This window comes from Xenopus laevis, chromosome 4S (genome assembly GCF_017654675.1).
Source record: "Xenopus laevis strain J_2021 chromosome 4S, Xenopus_laevis_v10.1, whole genome shotgun sequence".
Lineage (NCBI taxonomy): Eukaryota > Metazoa > Chordata > Amphibia > Anura > Pipidae > Xenopus > Xenopus laevis.
This window is the reverse complement of record NC_054378.1, coordinates 50,762,278-50,785,937: the sequence shown is the minus strand read 5'-3', so window position 1 is coordinate 50,785,937 and position 23,660 is coordinate 50,762,278. Positions and strand designations below refer to the sequence as shown.

Below are 23,660 nucleotides of genomic sequence, written 5' to 3'. Positions count from 1 at the left end.
CAATCAACGTGTCTTCGTTTCTATGGGCAACATATCCGGACTCTCAGCAGTCTCTGCTTGTTTGCCCTTGGTTATGCTTTTCAAACTTTCTATTTATAAAAAAATATATATACTATATATACAGACTGTAGGTACTACATGCAGTATATTGGTGTAGTGTATTAATACGAGGCTAACGAAAACCGTAAATTATAAAAAAAAAAGTGGTTTCCAACCTCAAGGCTCCGCTGGGATTCGAACCCAGGATCTCCTGTTTACTAGACAGGCGCTTTAACCAACTAAGCCACGGCGCCACACAGTGCTTCAGGCTGAAAATAGAAAATGTTAAATGATGCAACACTACCTCCTCCCCCTAATTATCTCCCCTAACATCAGTCCTCCCTTTTGCGACCTTTTCTGCGCAGCGCACTGTTCTACTTAGTGGTGCTGCTTTATTTTCCTTGGAATTCGTGCTCTGACGCCTCATGATAGGAGCGGTAATACAAGCGAAGCAGAACTAGAAGTTCTTTAGAATAAACCTCTGTTACAAAACTGTCACTGAAGGACTGTACTATTTTTTTGTCTGAAATCCCATCCCATACAATAGATGTTATGCTACAGCACAGCAGAGTTTCACATGTCGGATTCGAGAACTTAATTAAATAACGCAGATTGGGCGCTATCGGCAGACCAGCAGCACTAGGACCCTGTGCAGCGCGGTGGCTTTGTTACCTGGATGAATTAGAAGAGAAGGTGCACACCCTCATAAATAGAATGCAGGGTGCTAATCCATAGGAGGCTCCCCATAAGGGTCTCCAAAAATAGCTACTGAATATAATCAAAAAACGGATATCACATCCAATAAAAGAAAAATAAATGTATTACAAAAAGGAAAAATATAACAAAAATTACAAAAAAATATTTAGGGAGCCCAATGCGTTTCACCCTTAAGGGTCTTCCTCAGGGGCAAAAATCATCAAAAATTTTTTTTTAATGATTTGTGCCCCTGAGGAAGACCCTTAATGTTGAAATGCGTTGGGCTCACTAAATATTATTTTGTAATTTTTGTTATATTTTTCCTTTTTGTAATACATTTATTTTTCTTTAATTGGGTGTGCTGTCCATTTTTTGATGATATTGTTACCTGGATGAGGGAAGCCTTATGACATCTTAAAAAACACGTCATGCCCCAGGAAAAGAAATGCCAGCCCAGGCCTCTGGCCCAAGCCATTTCATGATACACATAAGTATGACACACCTCCCACCCAAAAAGTGTTGCACTGGCAGCTCTCCTCACACTGCACCAGGTAACATCATTCACTGCTGCCCTGCCGGCAGAGCAACCATCAGGGGGGGACAGGGGGGAGAGTTGTAGGGGGTCCCGAGGGTAATCTCATCTTTCTGAGAGCTGCTGACTTCGGGAAGGCATGGACGTTTAAGGGGCCCTGGCCACCAATTTTCTTATAATGTGGGGGGGCCCTGGCCACCAATTTTGGCCACCAATTTTTTTTCTCATGTGGGGTCCTAGCCACCAATATTTTTTACTGGGGGGGCCCTGGCCACAAATGGTTTTTTTATGGGGGGCCCTGACCACCAATATCGTTTTATTTTTTATTAACATGTGGGAACCTTATTTTTTTTGTTTTTTTACTGTGGGGTGGGGAGGGCGGACCTGTAGGTGGGGCTTGCGGTGGGCGCAGCCGACAAATTTTGTCCTATAGGGCCCTACGATTTCTGATGGTGGTTCTGCCTGCCGGTAATTCACCAGATAGGGCCGATATTACAAATTTTTCCAGCAATGTACTTACATGTGTAGGGACCCATAGGTTTAATATGCCCCTATGGCTTTAAAGCCATACCCTTCCTCATTTTTCCTAGTTGCTGGGCAAAAGCCCATGTATCTAGTTTAAGTATTCACCTATCCAGTTATTGGCCAAGAGGTGTAATGACCACTTCCTACCACACTTCCATATAGTGTTTGGAAAGGGGTGGATCTTCCTCTTTGGCTGCTGGTGTCCTGATTGTCTGGTTGTTCCCATTGAGCCTGGGTACACCAAGGCCCAGTAAAACCATTGCCCTAAAGCAGGGGCAATCTTGCCCAATTTGCTGCCCGAGGCGGCCTTTGTTTTTGCCACCCCCCCACCTCCCCCATGACACTCACCTTCAGTGCCGGACGGGGGTCCACGTCGCTACTGCAGAGAGCGCAATTGCGCTCTCTGCACTAGAAGAGCCGAATTTCTGGATTGAAAACTGGAAATTCGACTTTTGCCGCCCCTGACAACCAGGGGGGCGCTGCCGCCTGAGGCGAGTGCCTCAACTCGCCTCATTGGCGGAGCACCCCTGCCTAAAGGGACCAGTACCTTTAGTGTCTGAGTTGGGGACCAGGAAACCCCGAGAACGAGGTTAGCTAGAAATAAATTATATCAGTTAAAGACTCTCTCGGAGAGTAAAGGTCCCCATAGACGCGACGATTCTTCTTGCCGAATGACCGATTTTAGGGAAGTCCGACCAATCCTTCGAAATTATCGTGCGGTTAGTGGTATTTGAACGATCGTACATCTTACAATTTTTCGGCCGACATCTGTCGGGAAATTGATCGGCCAGGTCAAAAAATCTTTGTCGGCCCCAGTGCAATCTCTCTATGTTTGCAGGGCCAAGCAGGCAGCTCCCCTTTGTTTTCCTGCCAAATTGGTCTTTTTAGTTGATGGTAAATTCGTACGATCGTACGATCGTTCTGAGAAGATATTGGTCTCACGATCAGGATCTGATCTTTTAAAAATCTCAACATCTATGGCCAGCTTAAGATAGAGAGCTCAGATATCAAGAGCAGCTTTGTGCTCCATCAAGGATCAGTAGCAGGGAGTAGCTTCCCAAGGCTCCTAGATTGCCTTTAGTGAAGGGACCACGGTGGATAGGATGTCAGGCTTAGACTTTTTCTCCCTGACCACTCCGCTGGGTGGGATCTGGACCACTTCAAGGTATATCTGCCGGGGATTCCTATTGCTGCTTGACTGCAATGCCTTATGGGAGTCACATTCCTCAGCTGTTCTAGCCTATGATTTTACATCTGCCTATACCTCATATGACTGTAAGTAAACCTGAGGTCAATTGCCTTGTACAAATAAACTGTTGCACTTTTGTTTCATCAGAAGAATTTCCTGGAGTCCATCTTTTCCTATTTTTATTGCAAAGTAGCCTGCGAGTTGTAGTTTCAATACATCCTATCCGAAATCTTCCACTTAGTGAAGGCCCTAGCCTGAAGTGTTGAGTCACATGTAACCCATGCTCCTATCACAGGCTGGACATTAGCCACTTTTTGGTCTGCCTAGCCAAATTAGCGTTACACAGGTAAATTTGTAATGCCCTATAAGTCCTTCCCTTCTCTGACTTTCTTTAATGAGCTTATATGATCAGGTCCACCTCTGCTCTGCCCATTCCCCCCACCCAAACTGCCTATTTCACAGACCATTTCCCCACCCCATGACACCATCATCCTGCCCCCCACTAAGTGACATCACCCCTACCCCCATTCACCGGTATTATCCAAAACTGGGGGGAAATAGTGCATACGGAGTGAAAGTTTAAAATGAAAGGATAATTTACAAATAGCTAAAAGGGAATAAATCAGGACCAAAAGGAAGAATCACAAGGAAAATTAAAGTGCAATAAGTAATATAATATAAGAAGAAAGTAATAAGGGAAAACAATTAAAATACAGGAAAATTGCAACTACGCAGGGCATTTCTGGGGTACACAGTTCTGCTCTCTTCACCAAAGTAACCATACATTTCGTTAAAAAAAACTGAAAAATCAACCCTTAATGCTACAGTAGGTGATGATTCTGTACTTTTGGTGAGGGTTGGACGGTCATCCAAGGAAGAGAGAAGGGAGGGAGAAGGAAAAAGTAAACATTAAAACTGGAACAGGAAAAGAAATTGTGAAGAAAAAGTACATAAGAGAGACACATAAGAACTGAAAATTCTAGAAGAAAGAAATAAATAGATTACAGAGGAAGACTGTACAGAAACCAATAAGGAAATATAAGGGAAAGAAAAAAAAGTATAAACATGGTGCAGCAAAAGAGATGTATTGAGTAAGATGGTGTCCATTTCCCCTGAGACAATTGTGCACTTAACAGGGGTGTATTTGTAGAATTGTAAAAAAAAAAGGAATGAAAGGTGCATAAAAACAGCAGCCAGGCACATCCCCACCAATTGATGTTGCATGCAGGCCAAGGGAGCCCTTAAAGGGGACCTGTCATCCAGGCATAAAAAGCTGTATAATAAAAGTTCTTTTCAAAGTAAACATGAAACCCAAATTCTTTTTTTATTAAAACATCCATACCTGTTATAAATGCATTTAAAAATCTCAGCTGTCAATCCTATATTGCCTGCCCCTCCTCTATGCCTTAGGTAGGGTTGCCACCTGCCCGGTTCTAACCCAGACAGTCCAGTATTTTGAAAGGCTCTGGGTCAAAACTGGCTGCCTGAATTCCCTGAGAGTGACACGGAGATCGGGCAATCGCCATGTCGTAGCCCCGCTCCTGACATCATTGACCCGCCTCCAGTATGTCATTGACCAGCCACATCATCAGTCCACCTTCATTATGTCACGGCCCTGTCCCTCGCCCAGGGAAAGGCGGCAACCCTAGTCTTAGGCATAGAAGCAGGGCAGGCAATTACTTTCACTTTTCATTCTGCACTTCCTAGATGTCACTGCACTTCCCACATTCCCCCCTTCCTCCTCACCATCTAATTGTGAAACCTATTTATGATCATGTGCACCATGTCCCCCATTCTGGCTCGTAAACAAGATTTTGGTATGGTGCAAAGCTGCCTTAATAACAATGTCAACAAAATGGCACCTGCCCGCATGCTGTGATTGTAAAATGCAATTGCAAAATAGCACCTGCCCACATGCTGTGATTGTAAATTCTCAGCCTGAAGGGAACAAGATTTAAATAATTGATACAGCGTCAGTAAAGTTTATTTCGCTTGACTAAAATGACAAAATGGGATTTGGAATTATTTCTTAGGGTGACAGGTCCCCTTTAAATCAGTTACTGCTTATGTAACACCAACACAATGAGAAAGCACTCAATGATTGTGGAATATTGGCTCTCTGCCCCCCTGAAGCATGAGCTTTCGTCCCTACAAAGCTGCTCTATCTAACACTCGACAATGCTCATTCTCCTCTGCTTCCTTATACAGGCTTACCTAGAATAAACTAAATGAACAACAGAACGTTGGGGCAAAAGAAAATAAAACAATAATTAGCATTGTAACAACAATCTAGTGTAAAGACCATCCATCCACCTTCCAAAGTGATGTCCCCCACTTGAAAAAACTCAATGACTGAAAGTGGGGGCTTTAGAGATAAAATATACAACATACAACAAGCAAGAGAGCTGCAAAAGGAGAACAAGTCCTTACTTAAGCCATTGTGCTGATGAGGAGCCAGAACATTCTGTATTTCCCACATCACACCATTAATACTTCCCATGACATTGGAGCAGGAATATTTTCCCATGGCGTAAAGCACAACTCATAAAAATAGATTTCTACTGCATAATGGAATGTGTTCAAGGCTGTTTGTACAATATTTCATGATCTGACACTGATCAACCCTCTACACCGTGACATAATTTTTTGGTTAACATTGTATTTTTTAATTGGTAACAATATTGCAAATCCCTAATTATATTTTCATTATTATCTCCCAAAGTTTCTTTTCTGTTATGAAAAGTTGTGCACTATCCCTGGGCATTGAGGGGGATCTGCAACTGTGTAATTAACACTGAAGTTCTTGAAAGTCTTCATATAGCATCAATATAGCAGAGGTACAATATTAGATCTTATAATGAAATTCTGCAGGGTCAGGTACAAGCAGGGGTTTGCCACTGAGAAACTCTAGTGTATCACAAATAGAGCAATAAAGAGAACACAGATTTACCGCTATTGGATTTATGAAGCAAAACCTCCAAATCGACAAAATTTCACAAAGCTTTCACCTCACAGCAGGACAGCATTATTCCAAAATTTTCATGACATAAACAGTTTGCTGGAAAATGACACCATAGCATGGGGTTTTATCCAAGATGAAAAAATCAGCATTATATTACAGGAGGAAGCTGCACTTATGCTGTTTGCCAATACCGCTTTCTAGTACAATTTATTGTATTAATCTGTATACCTACTCGTGGAAGTAGTTTTGATTACACCGCTGTCTCAGACTGACATATTGCAAATTGATAATAAAATGGCTATATATTGTTTTAAATACTCTCCCAGAAGAGAAAACAATTGATGTTTTGAAACACATTATAATGGGATAAGAAACATTAGAATAAACTGATACTGTAAACTGTACAATTTATAAATTTGCCAGCATTTTGGTCTGCAGTGTGCTTAGTGAGAATATTCATTTTAATTTACAATTGATACAAAATGTTATATAGGGGACCCACAAGGAGGGGCATATGTAGTTGGGGGCAACTACCGGGGGACCCCCTATTTTTATTATATTTTGTAATGTATTCCACTTCAAAACAGTTTTGGGCCAAAAAGGGGCCTATTTGTCACTGGCCAATATGCTTAAATGTGTGTGTGTGTGGTTGTCTAACTGCTGTGTAATTACTACAATGTCTTCACTCTTTTTAAATATCAACAAACAGTACAGATGCCATTTCATCTATTTTGCCAGTCCCCAGCGATCTATTCTTCAGAGTTAATTTGCCGTGGGATGTGCAGATTAACCACGGTCTGTTAAAGACCATTTTGTGCTCCTGTTTCTTCACTGTGGATCAGTGATAGCTGTATCAAATGCATTCTTACAGTATAGAACACCATGAAATGATACTGCCAAAAGGCCTCGCTAGCATAAGAATTTTAAGCATTTTCAAATGGTTAAATGATGTTCGATTGACATAATGGTTACTATGGTTACTAATGAAGTCAAAAAGCAACAACACCCTCAATACACAAATAGCTAGGGATGCCTCCAGCCTGGGCAGTACAAAATTATATTTAATTATAATAATATTTAATTCCCTACACAACCAGAGAATTCAGGGAGCAGGAAGTGGAAGAGAAGGGAGGGATTATTAGGGTTTTTGCAGAAATATTTAATAGATCAGCCTAAAACGCTACTTTTTTAAGCACTATTCTTCTATAACTAAATGAGTATTACAGGAACGTTCTTATTTTTTATACAAAATGTCCCATTTAAGGCATGGAGATCCAAATTATACAGATTATCTCTTATTTGGAAAACCGCCGGTCCTAAGGATTCTGGATAAAAGATCCCATACCTGTATTATTAATAGGGAAGAAAGACAAAAATAAAGGATGTATTTTTTTCCAGAAAAAGTGGCAACCCTACAAATAGCATGCTACAAAAAAGGCACACATTAACCAACTGGTAGGGTAGAGAATCAATTGCAGCAGATTTGGGCCAAGTTACTCTGGCATGAATGACAAGAGTGGCTATGTGCTCCTTCCCTACCTATAGTTAAACACACCGTTATACCGGTCTGGAATAGTTAAGGTGGCCATACATTATAGGATCTACTCGTTTGGCAAGGTTGCCAAATGCGCTGATTTTTCCCCCAAGATGCCCACCAAGAGCCACACGATGGGATTACAATGACTGGAAATGGTCTGTCCGGGAGAGGACAGCATCAATGAGCCAATCCTTCATCCGAAGTGAAAATCGACAACCACTAAAGGGCCCCATAAATGGGCAGATACGCTGCCAACTTGATCTAAAGCGGTAGTCCCCAACCTTTTTGTGCCACGGACTAGTTTAAAGCAATACAAATTTTCCCAGGACTGTGTGGGAACAGGCTGATGCCAAACAGTATTTTGGTCCTTGTCATGATCAGTAGAAAGTTTCCTTGGTTTTTCACTGCTGTTGTCATGGCAATGGCACATCGGGAAGCTGAGATTGCAGATAATTTGGTTCTTTTTGATTGTTTTTTTCAGCTAATATAGACTGCAGCCAGGACCAGAGGAGGCCCGGTTCAGCACACGGCATGGCCCAGCACTGGTCCGCGGCCCAGTGGTTGGAGACCCCTGTTTTAAAGGACTCAAATTGCAGCTTATGGTCAACTATAATGGTAAGCACAGAGAAATTTACAGATATTTAAGCTGTCACTGTGTATCACAGCTATTAATATACCACTGACAGCCAGCAGTGAATTTTAGAGCTGGGCTCCCCAGAATGGTTAGATTGCCCCAAACCACATAAAATAAAATAAAGTTTGCTCAACACCAGGGTTGCCAGGTTGGCTTTTTTTTGCCTAATTGGGCTAGTTTAAAAATTTGTGGCGGCCGCCTATATACGGATTTGGGCTAGTTATAAAGTTGCCGCAGATCAGTTCTGTTTGGTATGTAAATTCATATATATATATATATATATATATACAATATCAAAACAGGGGGGTTGTGGGAGCACTCTAAAGGCTTTAAAGTATATATAAGTATAATAAATGCTATTGCATATGTACCCAAAACAGGGGTTATTTTGTTACAAAGTTATGATCATAAAATTGATAAGCCACCATACCACGTCAAGGTAAACCCCGAATGGCGGTCCCTAACTTGTTTTATATTTTATGTGCATTTTAGCATTACCTGTAATCAATGTCCGTTGAACGCTGTTTTTTCACTAAGGGCTAAATCCTCCCCAGCCAGCAATCAGGCTTTTAAAGGAGAGATATTCCCAAAACAAATTTAAAAGCATAGGATCACCACTAGTTTAAAGGGGGGGTATGGGGTGCTACAACCACTGAAGCTATGCCACAGCTCCTGGCTAAATATACAATATCAAAACAGGGGGGTTGTGGGAAAAAACAGCGTTCAACGGACATTGATTACAGGTAATGCTAAAATGCACATAAAATATAAAACAAGTTAGGGACCGCCATTCGGGGTTTACCTTGACGTGGTATGGTGGCTTATCAATTTTATGATCATAACTTTGTAACAAAATAACCCCTGTTTTGGGTACATATGCAATAGCATTTATTATACTTATATATACTTTAAAGCCTTTAGAGTGCTCCCACAACCCCCCTGTTTTGATATTGTATATTTAGCCAGGAGCTGTGGCATAGCTTCAGTGGTTGTAGCACCCCATACCCCCCCTTTAAACTAGTGGTGATCCTATGCTTTTAAAATTGGGCGTTTGTTTTGGGAATATCTCTCCTTTAAAAGCCTGATTGCTGGCTGGGGAGGATTTAGCCCTTAGTGAAAAAACAGCGTTCAACGGACATTGATTACAGGTAATGCTAAAATGCACATAAAATATAAAACAAGTTAGGGACCGCCATTCGGGGTTTACCTTGACGTGGTATGGTGGCTTATCAATTTTATGATCATAACTTTGTAACAAAATAACCCCTGTTTTGGGTACATATGCAATAGCATTTATTATACTTATATATACTTTGAAGCCTTTAGAGTGCTCCCACAACCCCCCTGTTTTGATATTGTGTATATATATATATATATATATGTGTGTGTGTGTTTGTAAATAAATATAGAAATCTGTCCTAACTTACAGGGAAATTGTAAAAATGTTCTCTTTAATGTAGAGGAATTAATGGAAAATTCCAGACACTTAATTGATTTGATAACCTTATTGTTTTACTTTATACACGAATGCTCTTTTTTCAGTGTACAAATTTGGCTATTTTTGTGTGCTACTTTTAAAATGACTTTTGGCTACTTTTTAGATCGTTTTTTGATAGCCTTTGGCTGGTTTTGAAATATAAACCCGGCAACCCTACGTCACGTAACCCTCCACATAAAATGTTATTGAAAGTAACCGCCTCGTGCCAGGTGTAGGTACAGCCCAAAAACACTATAGGGCCAAGTGCCATAAGGGCAACTAAAGATAGAATGTTTTTGTGCCTGGGCCTACCTCTGCTACTAAAGGTGGCCATACACGGGCCGATAAAAGCTGCCGACAGACCGTGTTGGCAGCTTATTGGCCCGTGTATGGGGGCCCCCGACGGGCTTCCCCGATCGAGATCTGGCCGAAAGTCCGCCAGATCTCGATCGGATGGGATTAAAAATCCCGTCGGATCGCGGCCGCATCTGTTAGTTGATGCGGTCCCGCGATCCGACCGCCCGTTTGGCGAACGCTAGGATCCGATCGTTGGGCCCTAGGGCCCACGATCGGATCAGCCCGATATTGCCCACCTCAAGGTGGGCATATCGGAGGGAGATCCGCTCGTTTGGCGACATCGCCAAACGAGCGGATCTATCCGTGTATGGCCACCTTAAAATATGCAGCCAAGATTTGGGTTGGAATTAGGAATCATTTACTACCACCTACAGGAGCACAAACACCCCACTGGATATGGAGGCTCACCTTTGGCCAGCAGTGTATTTTTAGCAACACTAATTACGAGCCCACTAATACAATTCTAGGCAGTGTCCGAATGGCCCACCAGGATACCAGGAAAACTCCCGGTGGGCCCAGGTGTCAGTGGGCCTTTTTGCTTCTAATAGGGTGACCACATTTTCTGTAAAAAAAATACCGGTCTTCCTATATATTTATCTTTTTTTCCTATTAGTAACATTGGGCTCAAGCATCATTTTTACCGTCCAGACTGGTAAACTACCGGACAGGTGGCAATTTTAGCTTCTAACTATTTGGCCTATTTAATGGTCATTCCCTATTTCTTTATGGGGCTTAATAGTGGAAGAATAGAGTATAGTATGTAGAGATAAAAGACTAGTTTGAATGAGGAGAGGAGGAATAATAGTTTGTAAAGTGGGCCCATGGCGTAAGGGTTTCTGGTGGGCCCCTGGCATCCCAGTCCGACATTGATTCTAGGTATATTGATGAATGTATTATGAATGATAATGTACAGGCACACTGATCAATGTGTTACAGTCACATCTATATCATATTGTTGGCCAACAAGACTATGAAATGTGATTTTTATTTGCATGTTCCTCATACACTTCATTAACGTGGTGAAAAATGAGCCCCAATGGGCACGCTGGCAGTGAAGCCAATGTGGACTCATGGGAAGGTATGAAAGCGAGGCTCTCCGGATTATTATGCTGAACTACAGAACCCAGCAGCATCTTTGGAAATTGCCGAGCGGCTGAACAGTCGGTTGCCGCGGCGGAGTGGAGGGAGTTTTGTGAGGAAACAAGAGGTGCCTCTTTCTCCTGGAGGTGTCGCTTTCTCTTTGTCTTGCATTCCCCAGCAGCACAGCAGAAGGTGCAAGTGTGGCAGAGGGGGGTGCGGAAGTGCTGCACATTATCAGCTGCAGCCAGAGATGCTTCCCCGCCTCCACCTCCCCTCCAGCAGCAGCAGCCGACAGAGGAGAGACAGCTAATGCATGTGTTGTGGGGAGCTGACAAGTGCACAGCTGATGTGGAGCCTCTCCCCTCCTGTAGCCCCCTGGTCGGCTGACAAAGGACTCCTGGCCCCCTGTCCGTCACCATGGCCGGGACTAGCAGGCTGGAGCTCATCCATCACATCTCTGTCATTTACCTTGGTGAGTACTGGGGACGTTTCATGCTATTGTACCCGCCATGCAAATGCTTATTGCTGCACTGCCGGTCACTACTACTGATCTTTTGTATCATTGCTTGCACCGCTGCCATCTAGTCTACAGTCTACTACAGCAGTGATCCAGTGCAAATGGGAGGCGACATTTAAAGGGTTAACCCCCGGTGCTGCGAGTGAATGGAGGTGGCCATCTCCAGCCTGTGTGTTGCCATTATTGGCTTTGATGGAAAGGATGATCTCCAGCCCTGTGCAAATAAAGCTCCGGCAGTGAAATGGGTTAATACTATGATCTCATCTGCTCCTGTGGGTATCAGGCTGCTCCCCCTGTGCTGCATGCTCTCCTGCACTTGTGCTCATATGGGTGACAATCTAATCCCTATTCCCCTTTCCTCTAGCCGGCTATACATCTATTTATCAATAAACGTGTGCATGTGGGTTCATTGCAGCAGGGAATGCAGTCAAGCAGATGCAATTGCGACAAGAGAACATCGCAGGTGCAAATGTGTAACAGGCGAGAAACATGAGCATTTCTGTTTGTATTGCTCCAATGACAAGAAATCTAAGCATTTCGCTAGTCCCCTTATAATTGGAGTTGTCAGTCTTGCACAGCAGCACCGAGCACAATGCAGCGGGGTGTATGTATATTCTCATTTTATTGTCACTTTTTCCACTTACAGTGGCTCCACTGAGGAAAATGATGTAACTGTCTAAACATACATTCAGATAAGAGTGGCATTTGTTAAAACATACATTCAAATAAGATGATATTTAAAAAAAAAAAAATCTATAACCACACAGTTAGCATGCATTATCTATGAGTTCAAATGCTAATTTTAGTATGTTTACATTCTAATAACGGCAGTGACTGGAGACCCTGATTGTATTATTGCAGTAACAGTGTATACATACATTCAGCATGCAATGTATCTCAGTGTCAGACTGGTCCACCAGGATACCAGGAAAACTCCCGGTGGGCCCAGGTGTAAGCGGGCCTCTTGCTTCTAACAGGACAATACGTGCTTCAGCGCATGTGGTGCGCACGGCAATTCCCGCTTCAGCGCATGTGTGCACGGCAATTTGCGATTCCGCGCATGAGCACATGGTGATGCACGCGAGGGTCAATTTGCGAATGCGCACAAAAGAACCGGTTCGCGCATGCTCGCGCTCAGTCAGCGCCAGCCCGGAAAAGTTGCCTAGGGCGCCTGTTGGGGCTGGCCCGGCCCTGGCTTCTAAACATTTCGCCTATTTCATGGTCATTCCCTATTTCTTTTTGGGGAAAATGTGTAACAATGGAAGAGCAGTGTCGGACTGGGATGCCAGGGGCCCACCAGAAACCCTTAGACCTTGGGCCCACCAGAAAACATAAAACCATGAGCCCACCAGAAAACCTTAGACAGTGGACCTTTCCTAACTATTATACCTCCTCTACTCACTCAACCTCTTTATTCTCCTAGTCTTTTATTATTTACTTACAATAATCTCCCATTATTAAGCATTTTTTCCCATAAAGAAATAGGGAATGACCATGAAATAGGCCAAATGTTTTGAAACAAGAGGACCCACGAACACCTGGGCCCACCGGGAGTTTTCCTGATATCCAGGTGGGCCAGTCCGACAATGTGGAAGAGTATAGTAAGTAGATATTAAAGAGTAGGAGAATAAAGAGGTTGAGGGAGGAGAGGAAAAATAATACTTTGGAAAGTGAATACATGGTCTCAGGTTTCTGGTGGGCCCCTGGCATCCCAGTCCAATACTGTATCAGATTATGGTACAACCCTTACATTAGTGTACATTTTTATTAACTCTTTAAATATTACAGTGCCTAGTTGTATAATGTATTCATGCCCTGTATGTTTAATCACAACAAACAGCTTTTTAATACTCAGTTCATGAATCGTTAACGCTCTGTTTAATATTTCACAGAGCTGGACTCTATTATAGCCAACCTTAGGGTTTCTGGCAACACTTCTAGCTTACAACTGTCTTTTGTTCCATACTGGCATTGCCCCTTGGGGTCGACAAGCTGACTACATATGTCAGAGCATTACTTAGGCTGGTGGTTAGCATATGTGCGCTCTTGCTTATACTAATACCTTGCTTTATTCGCTACTGAATGTGAATGGAAACCTCCACTACAATCTGCAATTGTTCAAATGTGTTACTGTTGAGGATTGTACAGTACCTACTATGACCGGCATTTAAATAACGTATATTTCATCTGCAGTATTATTTTAGACCTATATCTGCTCCTCAATCCCTCAAAACATTACAGGATTTCTGAGAAATCTGTTTGGTTGTATAGATGCTCATTGCTAGAACTGTAGGATCTGGCTAGTTAGCACTGCAGGATTGCAGGTATATTTTATCCCCTTTGTAGTGGGATTTATACAGTGAAATCATGAGTGCAAAAAGGCTGAGATTGCTGAGAATTCAGTAGGCATTCTGCAATACATTTGTAAAGCTGTGCAGAAAGATGGAATTCCATCACTGTTTTACAAAGGGGTTGTTCACCTTTGAGTTAATGTTTAGTGTGATATTCTGAGACAATTTGCATTTGGTTTTCATTTTTTATTACATGTGGTGTTTGAGTTATTTCGCCTTTTATTCAGCAGATCTTTAGTTTGCAATTTCAGCAATATGGTTGCTGGGGTCCAAATTACTCTAGCAACCATGCATTGATTTGAATAGAGACTGGAATATGAATAGGAGAAGTCTGAATAGAAAGATGAGTAATAAAGTTGCAATAACAATACATTTGTAGACTTATAGAGCATTTGTTTTTTTAGATGGGGTCAGTAACCCCCATTTGAAAGATAGAAAGAGTCAGAAGAAGAAGAGAGAAAATAATTCAAAATCTATAAAAAAGAAAAAATCAAGGCCAGCTGAAAAGTTGTATAGAATTAGCCATTCTATACCATACTAAAAGTTAACTTAAAGGTGAACTACCACTTTAATTACTGATGAATTATGTATTCCAGTGCAGTGCTTGCTATCTAGAGCATGAGACACTGGGGTTCAAAGTAGACCCCCCCCCCAAGGGCCCCCTAGCTGGATAAATGAGTTGTTCAGTAAGGGAGGTTGACATATCTGTTATATAATTCATAGGGTTGTTAAATTTTTTATGTATAAACTGTATAAATATTATCTAGAATGCTCGGGACCTGGGGCTTTCTGGATAACGGGTCTTTCTGTAATTTGCATCTTCATGGTTTTGCTTCCGATGAGGATTAATTATATCTTTGGACCAAGTACAAGGTACTCTTTTATTATTACACAGAAAAAAGGAAATCATTTTTAAACATTTGTATTATTAGATTATAATGGAGTCTATGGGAGCCGCCCTAATTCGGAACTTTCTGTATAACGGGTTTCCGGATAACAGATCTCATACCTGTGTGTGTGTGTGTGTGTGTGTGTATATATATATATATATATATATATATATATATATATATATATATATATATATATATATATATATATATATATATATTTACACACACAATGAATATCAATAATATTTATTTCATATTTTTTGCCCTGCTGTTCTCTGATTTAGTGTATCTACTGGCTATTTTTAGCATTAACATAGGAGTATAATCTTCACATTAGGATTATACTTTTAAGGTTTTTACAGGAAAAATCTGTCTGTTTATTCATAGTGTGACTCCCACAAATCGCCATATGGCCATCAGAGCACTGTGTAATCACAAGATAGAACACTGAGTTTCAGCCTTCCCCTGGGACTCAGCAACAGTGTGTGTTTTCGGCATATGCACAAAGAAGCATTGGTGAATGTATAAGTACTTAGACAGATGTAACAGGTCTGCTCATGCTGGTCTCTGGGAGGCATTTTGAGGACAAGGCTAGATGCTAGTTACATAGAGTATGAGACCTGAGGGCAAAAACCAGACCTCCACGATACTCTTGCTGGCTCTAGGACTTCAAAAATATAAGGGTAAGGCCACACGAGGAGATTCGGGTAGATTTTGTCGCCTGGCGACTAATCGCCTCGTCTCAGGAGGCGACTATTGAAAACGCATCGCCGCGTGTGCATTAGCGCAGGCGACTTTGCATTGTAACCTATGGGGAAAAACGCAGAGGCAGTTCGGGGAGATAGTCGCTCAAAAGACGGGGCTATTAGTCGCCAGGCGACAAAATCTCCCCGAATCTCCTCGTGTGGACTAGCCCTAACCTAGCTTGTGACCATAGAATATCAAAACATCTTAATCGTGCATTGTTTGGGCAGTCCTCATGGGATCTCTTCACCCCTGGACCAGTTTCTGCTGTCTTAATTAATCTGGTTTGGATTTAGCCAAATTGAATCAAAAAAATAACTAATACCAAACTGAATACAAATTTTAAGTTGAGAATTAGAAAGCAGTTCTCATAAATAAATTCAGCAAAAATATGCAGCCATTAGTTCAATGCAGCAGTCAGATGAGTCAAGTGGATTTCTCTTTGGCTTACAACTAAGTAACAGACAAAGATTTTCTTTTGATTGGGCCTTTCCTTAAAGGAGAGGTAAACCTGGAAATATTTTTATCCCTAATGAAACAATGTAATTCTGACCAAGTATTCAATATACAGTGTTTAAAATGTCTGACTTTTAATTACTGTTGAAAGCAGTATTTGTCCCTTTATGCACTCTCGGTTTTAACTGTGTAACAGATTCCTCTTCTTCTACAGCCAAGACTCCATTTGCCACAATTCTTACATGCTTTTCCACATATATTAGCTAGACAATGCTGTATTTATTGAAAGGTTGGTTGATGCATGTGGTACAGGGAATGAATTAAAGAATGCTTAATATAAGCAAAGTGCTACAGGAATGAAACCTTTCAGTTTACTTTTAGTAGGTTATAGAATGGCAAATTCTAAGAAACTTGTCAATTGGTCTTCATTATTTATTTTCTATAGTTTTATAATTATTTACCTTTTTCTTCTGACTCTTTCCAGCTTTCAAATGGGCGTCACTGACTCCATCTAAAAAGCAAATGCTCTGTAAGGCTACAAATGCTACTTTTTATTTCTCATCTTTCTAGTAAGGTCCTCTCCTATTCATCTTCTAGTCTTATTCAAATCAATGAATGGTTGCTAGGGTAATTTGGACCCTAGTTATCAGATTGAAAAGCTGCTGAATAAAAAGATAAATAACGCAAAAACCTTTAAACAATAAAAAATGACAACCAGTCAGGTTGCGCGCATGAGCGATAGCCAGACAGGTTGCCTAGGGCGCGTGGCTGGCCTGGCCTGGCTCTGCAACCAATTGCAAATTGTCTCAGAATATCATTCTCTACATCATACTAAAAGTTAGCTCAAAGGTGAACAACCCCTTTAATATAAATTGTTAGTAGACAGACTGGTGAAAGGGCAGACTTAATGAGCTAAGTGGTTGTTACCTTTTGTCATATTTCTCTACATTGCCTAGCCAAAGTCTGTGCTCAGAGTCTGGCGTTGATATGGATATAGCTCAAGACTGCAGAAGTAAGCATCCCTGAGTGATCCCTGCATGACAGGGCCCATGTCTGCCATAGACAAAGCCTTTCCCGTTAATGTAGATGGGAAAGCACACATGGGTGCAGTAGGTCTTAGTGCAGGGGGATTGTGGATTATAGAAGCCACATCATTTGCTCTCATCTGTTTATATCTCCGCAGTGGGTGCTATTTGTGTTATGTGTATAATATTTCATTTTTAATTCTTATGTAAAACTTTTCTTTTAAGGATGTTCTTGAAGATGCAATTAATCATGTTTTAGTTGAAGAGTCCATTAGAAAGACCCACCTTTGTAGAGTGTGGTGGGACTTGATATTGAGTGCTGTTATTTAAAGGACTACTTAAAGGAGACCTAAACCACCTTTCCAAAAAAAACCCCTACCCTCCATAGTCCCCCCTCCCTGCCCCCCCCCACACAGGTGTTCACACAAGTAAATGCCCCATAGCTGGTAATTACCCCTCATTGCAGAGTCAGCGAAGTGGAGCTCACGGGGCCATCTTCAGTGCTTCAGGAGACTTCAGAAAGTAAGTAACGTATCAGCGCATGCGCAGTTGTAGCTACATTCCGGTCCCAAACAATTGTGCATGCAGCAAAAACCACGGAAATTGCCGAAGGGACCCAAAGATTCCCGAAGTGCCGCAAGATGGCGCCTGTGAGCTCCGCTGCGCTGACTCTTCAATGAGGGGTAACTACCAGCTTTGGGGCATTTACTTGTGTGAACACCTGTGCGGGGGAGCTGGGAGGGAGGACTATGGAGGGTAGGGATTTTATTAGAAAGTGGGTTTAGTTCTCCTTTAAGTACATTTCTGATGCAGGGATATGCATTCCCTGGCATGCTGGGGTGCTGTTGCCACTTCTGTCAATTTATATGTCATTCTGTACTTAATTTGAATGGGATATGAGGGTAGTACATGAAGTTGGGAATTACCAGAAGCCATGAAAACTGCCTCCTTTTGGCCTTATGCTATGTATGCTATATAGCCTTGTAATTGTTAGGCATTCTGTGGTAACCCACTAAATCCACTTCCCTGGGCTCAGCTGTGAGGCAACACTATGTTATTGACTAGAGACATGCCTTTTGTGTTAGCCCTTGGTATGAAGGATAAATAAGTATTTGGATTTGGTTCAGTATTCAACTGAATCTTTTGCGAAAGATTCGGGGGTTTGGCCCGGATCCAAAATAGTGGATTCAATGCATCCCTAATTTCATGTTTTGTGTCACTTTCTAAATGACTTTGCAGCTGAGTTATCACATTTGCTCCTCAACACATTTGTGAGGTTACTTTATATTCTTTTTACTGTGTCTGCATGCAAACTGAAAAACAACTTCCTCCCCTATTTCTTTGCAGCTGCATGCTCTTCCACAGGTGTGTTCAAGCAAACTATTATCATTACTCCTTATTTTGCATCTGAAAATCCTGGAGGATGTTGGCAATGCCATTAATTCTTGGCAACTGAATTCAGTCAATATTGAGACAGCTTTTTACTTGTCTGAAGATCTTGCAATGCGTTGCCTCTGTTCAAAAAACAATCCAGCCAGATAATTATTCTGTTGAGTGCTCCAAACTACTATGTTGAGGAAATCTAGGAAACAACCCAAGATAAAGATATATTTTATTAATATGAATAAAGTATTGGTCTATCAAGTGAAATGTGGAATTTAGGAAAAAACAAAAAGTATTGTCACCCCTTTCCCCCTGCTGTATATCTACTTGGTAACCTACTTTATTTCCTTGTTTTTAAGGTATACTTTTTGTCCATTTTTGGTTTATGTTTAGTACCAATACAAGCTATTGTAATAAATTTACCATCTTTTCTATTAGGGATGCACCGAATCCGGGATTCGGCCAGGATTCGGCCTTTTTCAGCAGAATTCGGATTTGGCAGAATCCTTCGCAAAGGATTCGGGGGTTCGGTCGAATCCAAAATATTGGATTCGGTGCATCCCTATTTTCTATATTGTGTTACCTTTTCATGACAAAATTGTTACCATTAGGGTAAACTATTTGTAGCCAATTAAAATTGCGTGGTATTTGTTTACGCACTAATATAAATAAATTGCACACATTTTTAACACCAAATATATATCACCCCTATGTAGTCCAACATTTTAGGTATACAAAGTATATTCCTCCTGTACTCCAACTGGCAAGTATACTTCCCGTACTAAAGCATATCATATATAAATAAATTGACATTATATTAGCAGCCTATACAAGTTGTTGGTATGCAGGTTGTCAAGAAAAATCAATGTATTTACAGCAGGAAGGACCACCATTCAATCACAGGTATTTCCTTACTGTTGCATTTCACTGCTTGGGGTAGTATTTCCCCATTTCATTAGCTTTTTTTTTTTTAGATAATCCTCTGACATAAACCATTGCCATTCAATTTAATCATTCAGAATAGATAATACATATGTTTGTTGTGTAGTGATTGTGGATACCATAACTCCAACTATGGACAGTGTTGCCTCATTTGAACAAGAGATATGTTAATCCATTATGAGAATCCACACCCAACCCTAAACCACCAAACACTCCTATTTTATATATCCGTACCAACCCTGCCCCACTGTGATGTCATGGTAGAGGGCGGGGCATGATGGAGCACAGGTATATAAAAAAAGAGTGCGTCCGGCAGAAGCGGGGCTAGTTATAGTTGTAAAACTCAGGCGTCTTTTACTTTTTACAGAGTGATAGGCTGAAAAAGATCGTAAATTTGTTTTAGGGTACCCGGCTTCCCCCTACATTTCCATACATATGGCACATAAACAATATACTGGGCTCATGTGTAGGGCAATATAACAACTCTATTTTCTTTTATTAAGGTTCCCTGGGCTTGTGTAGTGTAATGTATTTGCTGCAACATATACGTCCATTGAAATTTAACTTCCCATCATATGCAAATTAGCCAACACTAGCAAAACTTCGCCATCGTTTGTCGCCCTGGACACAACTTCGCATTTTAGTGAATTAGCGAAGTGTGGCACTGTGAGCAAAGCTGTCGCTGGCGAAATTTCAGAGGTTAGTGAATTTGCCCCTTAGCCTTGTATCATGATATTTATATTCTCTTTGTACTGTATATTGTGTGTCAGTCTCTAAGTTCAGGTAACTGGCAGTAGCACAGAGGATGTACTGTATATCATGTATATCTGGGAAACAGTAATAAAAAAATCAACTTACGGTATATGGGAAAGAGTGATAAAAAAAATCAACCTGTATGGGCATCTTCTTGTCTTGGTGTCCCTTAGTCAGCAGAAGATGACTATCTGGTGGGGCCAAACGATGGTGATTGTGTGGGCCATGTAGTACGTAAACCACCGACCTTCAAATGGAAAATGTTTTTAAAAAAGCATACTTTGCTCCAAAGCTAAAACTACTAGTGATTTTGGTAGATGCAAGCCAACAATATGTAATGGGAGGCAGTTAGAGTACTTTATTAGGCCATTTGATGAGTTTTGAATTTTACATTTTGTAATAGTATTCTATGCTTGGAAGGGGAAGGGGGGGAGGCACAACATAGCAGAAGACTAGCCCAGCAGTGGAATTGTTAAGTGGTAATGAATATAGTGGACATGGTTGGAAGAGGAAAGATGAAGCTAAAAGGCAGCATTATGTTCGATATTGTGCGATGTCTGCTTGAATGTTAGACACAGCATACTACATTTCATGTTGTAACTGGTATCTGGTTTTATTCTTGGAATGGATGGATGACCATAATTATCATGGTAAAGCTGTGTTTTTATGGTAGGCAGATTAAGTATGTTAGATTTGCAACAGAATATTTTGTTTAGTTATGATGTACAGTGGTGTTCAGATTAATAGCAATCCAACATCCCTAACCTGATCAATCACAGTTTTTGGTAGAAATTACATTTCTACATAGCAAATCAGACCCAACAGTCATGGCATGCATGCTGCTGTTCCTGTGTAATTGAATCATTGAGACTTGTTCCAATTGCAGTGTTCAAAATAATAATAGTTTGTTCCAAATAATAGTAGTGTGGAGTTCAATTAGTGAGATCATTCATTATGTTAAAAAACAGGTGTCAGTTACGGCCCTTATTTAAAGGAGAACTAAACCCTAAAAGTGAAAAATGCCATATTTTATATAATGAACTAACTGCACCAAACCTAAGGTTTCAACTTCTTAATAGCAACAATGATCCAAGACTTCAAACTTTTCACGGGGGGGGGGGGGGGGGGTCACCATCTTGGAAAGTGTCTGCGACACTCACATGCTCAGTGGGCTTTGAGCAGCTGTTGAGAAGCTAAGCTTAGGGTTGTCGCAGAAAATGAGGTTGGCCTGTAATATAAGCTGATGCTACAAGGCTGATTATTAAATTCTGATGTTAGTTGCACTGGTTTCTGTGCTGCCATGTAGTAATTATCTGTATTAATTACTAATCAGCCTTATATTGTGACATTTCTATGCTATGTGTACTGTATATTGTGAGCTCAGTAAGTGACAGCAGCACAGAGCATGTGCAGTGAATCAGCAGAAAAGAAGATGGGGAGCTACTGGGACATGTTTGGAGACAAATCTTCCCTGCTAAATAGCTGTGGTTGCCTTGGGCTAGTACAGAACCCCAAAACATCATATATAACATTTCTAGCCTACTTCTTTAGTTACGCTTTAGTTCTCCTTGATGGAAGGCAGGCAGGCAGCAAATGTTGGGCATTGTGTTAAATGGGTCATTCCAGACATTGTTTAGGAGAACAGTGTACTTTGATTGGAGAGGGGAAAACATATAAAGAAGTGCAGAAAATGATAGGCTGCTCAGTTAAAATTATCTCAAATGCTTAAATTGGCAACCAAAACCTCAAAGACGTGAAAGAAAAAGGAAAACTAGCATTCGAATGGATAGAAGAATAGCCAAAATGACAAAGCCAATGATTAGCTTCAGGAAGTTCAAAGAAGGTCTAACAATTAGAAGGCGCCTATGTGAAGCCAAGCTATGGGCAATAAGTCCCTGCAAAGTCCCATTGTTTAAAAAAGACGTGCTGAAAAGGTTATTATTTGCCAAAGAACACATTGACTGGCCTAAAGAGAAATGGCACAGCATTTGGTGGACTGATGAAACAAGATGTTTTTTCACACAGTACACTATCTCCAAAGATGCTCAAGTAGCTCCCCATCTACTTTTCTGCTGATTCACTGCACATGCTCTGTGCTGCTGCCACTTACTGAGCTTACTGACTGACACGAAATATACAGTACACATAGAATATAAATATCACATTATAAGGCTGATTAGTAATAAATACAGATTATTACTACATGTCCGCACAGAAACCAGTGCAACTAGCATCATAATTTAATAATCAGCCTTATAGCATCAGTTTATATTACAGGCCAACCTCATTTTCTGCTTCATAATTTGAAACCACCCCTAAACTTAGCTTCTCAATAGCTGCTCAGAGCCCACTGAGCATGTGAGTGTCTTTCCAAGATGGTGAACCGCTGTGACAAGTTTGAAGTCCTGTATCATTGTTGCTATTGAGAAGCTAAAGCTTTAGGCTGGTGGAAGTAAATAAGTTCAGTATTTAAAATATGGCAACATTATTTTTTAGGGTTTAGTTCTACTTTAAATAAACCCAATAGGCTGGGTTTGCTTCCACCAAGGTTTAATTATATTTTAGATTTTGATCAAGTACAAGGTATTGTTTTATTATTACAGAGAAAAAGGAAATCATTTTTTAAAAAAAGACTATTTAGATAAAATGGAGTCTATGGGAGAGCTTTCTGGATAAGGGGTTTTCAGATGAAATTTTGATGGATCCCATGCCTTATATAACATTATAATATCTACCTAGTTTCTGATTGATTATCCAGATGATGTATGAGGGTTTTATTAATCCTTTCATATTTCTAGAGATTGTAGGGTGTAATGTTTAAAAGTTTGATGATGCAGAATTACAATAAAACCAATTTTCTATCACAGATCTTTTTTGATTTAATTATGAAAACCATTTATGCAGATTGATATCTAAGACGACTAACCATTCTGGCATGTCTGCAGACTAAAGAAAGAAAGGAAGCACTTACATTTCCCAGTTGCATTGATTTCCTTTAAAGCAGGAACAGTTTACTTTGTACCTTATTGGGTTCACGAAGTCTAGATAAGATGTGATTTGTATATTTGAGGCCGAGTATCAACATGAGAGCTTATGGCAAATGTTGCATATGGAAATTGCTTACTCCCTTCCAAGTGTTCTTAAACCGTGGCTCAATATCCTAAAAATAAACCTTCAAAAATAGCTGTGCCCTCCACAATCGGCATATCTTACCAACTGCCGCACTCTGGTAGATGATGTGCAGCAGAAAGTTATAAAATTGGCAATTACCAAACCGTACAGAGTTACAATGAGAGATAGACAAGACAGAAATACAGAAAGTGAGTTTAAATGAACAAATAAGTCAAGTGGTTCTTGAGGTTCTCCAGTTTCACAGTACACATTAGGGTAAGTATTTATTACATGAGAAGGAAAGCTACTGAAGCATTTTATTGCCAATAGATTAACCACAATAGTTCAAGCTAAAAGAATGCTTTACCATACCTGAGTAAACCGCTCTAGAAGCTCTCTGTTTCTTTAGGATAGCAGCTTCTATATAAGCTTGGTGTGACATCACTTCCTGCCTGAG

At 40.8% G+C, this 23,660-nt stretch overlaps 1 protein-coding gene and 1 non-coding gene across 3 annotated transcripts in view; one reads left to right on the top strand and one right to left on the bottom strand.

Moving 5' to 3' along the window:
• Window positions 1–219: 219 nt before the first annotated feature.
• trnat-agu lies at window positions 220–293 on the bottom strand. Its single transcript has one exon. It is a non-coding gene; the product is annotated as a tRNA-Thr (tRNA).
• Window positions 294–10,750: 10,457 nt separating this feature from the next.
• lrp3.S (LDL receptor related protein 3 S homeolog) overlaps window positions 10,751–23,660 on the top strand; it is a 28,960-nt gene continuing 16,050 nt past the window's right edge. The window contains exon 1 of one of the 2 annotated variants that reach the window (XM_018240486.2): window positions 10,751–11,500. In XM_018240486.2, coding sequence (XP_018095975.1) covers window positions 11,446–11,500 — 55 coding nt within the window. In that variant the 5' untranslated portion in view covers window positions 10,751–11,445. Of the gene's footprint in view, window positions 11,501–19,979; window positions 20,039–23,660 lie in introns of those variants that run through there. The other variant, XM_041561216.1, reaches the window with a different exon arrangement.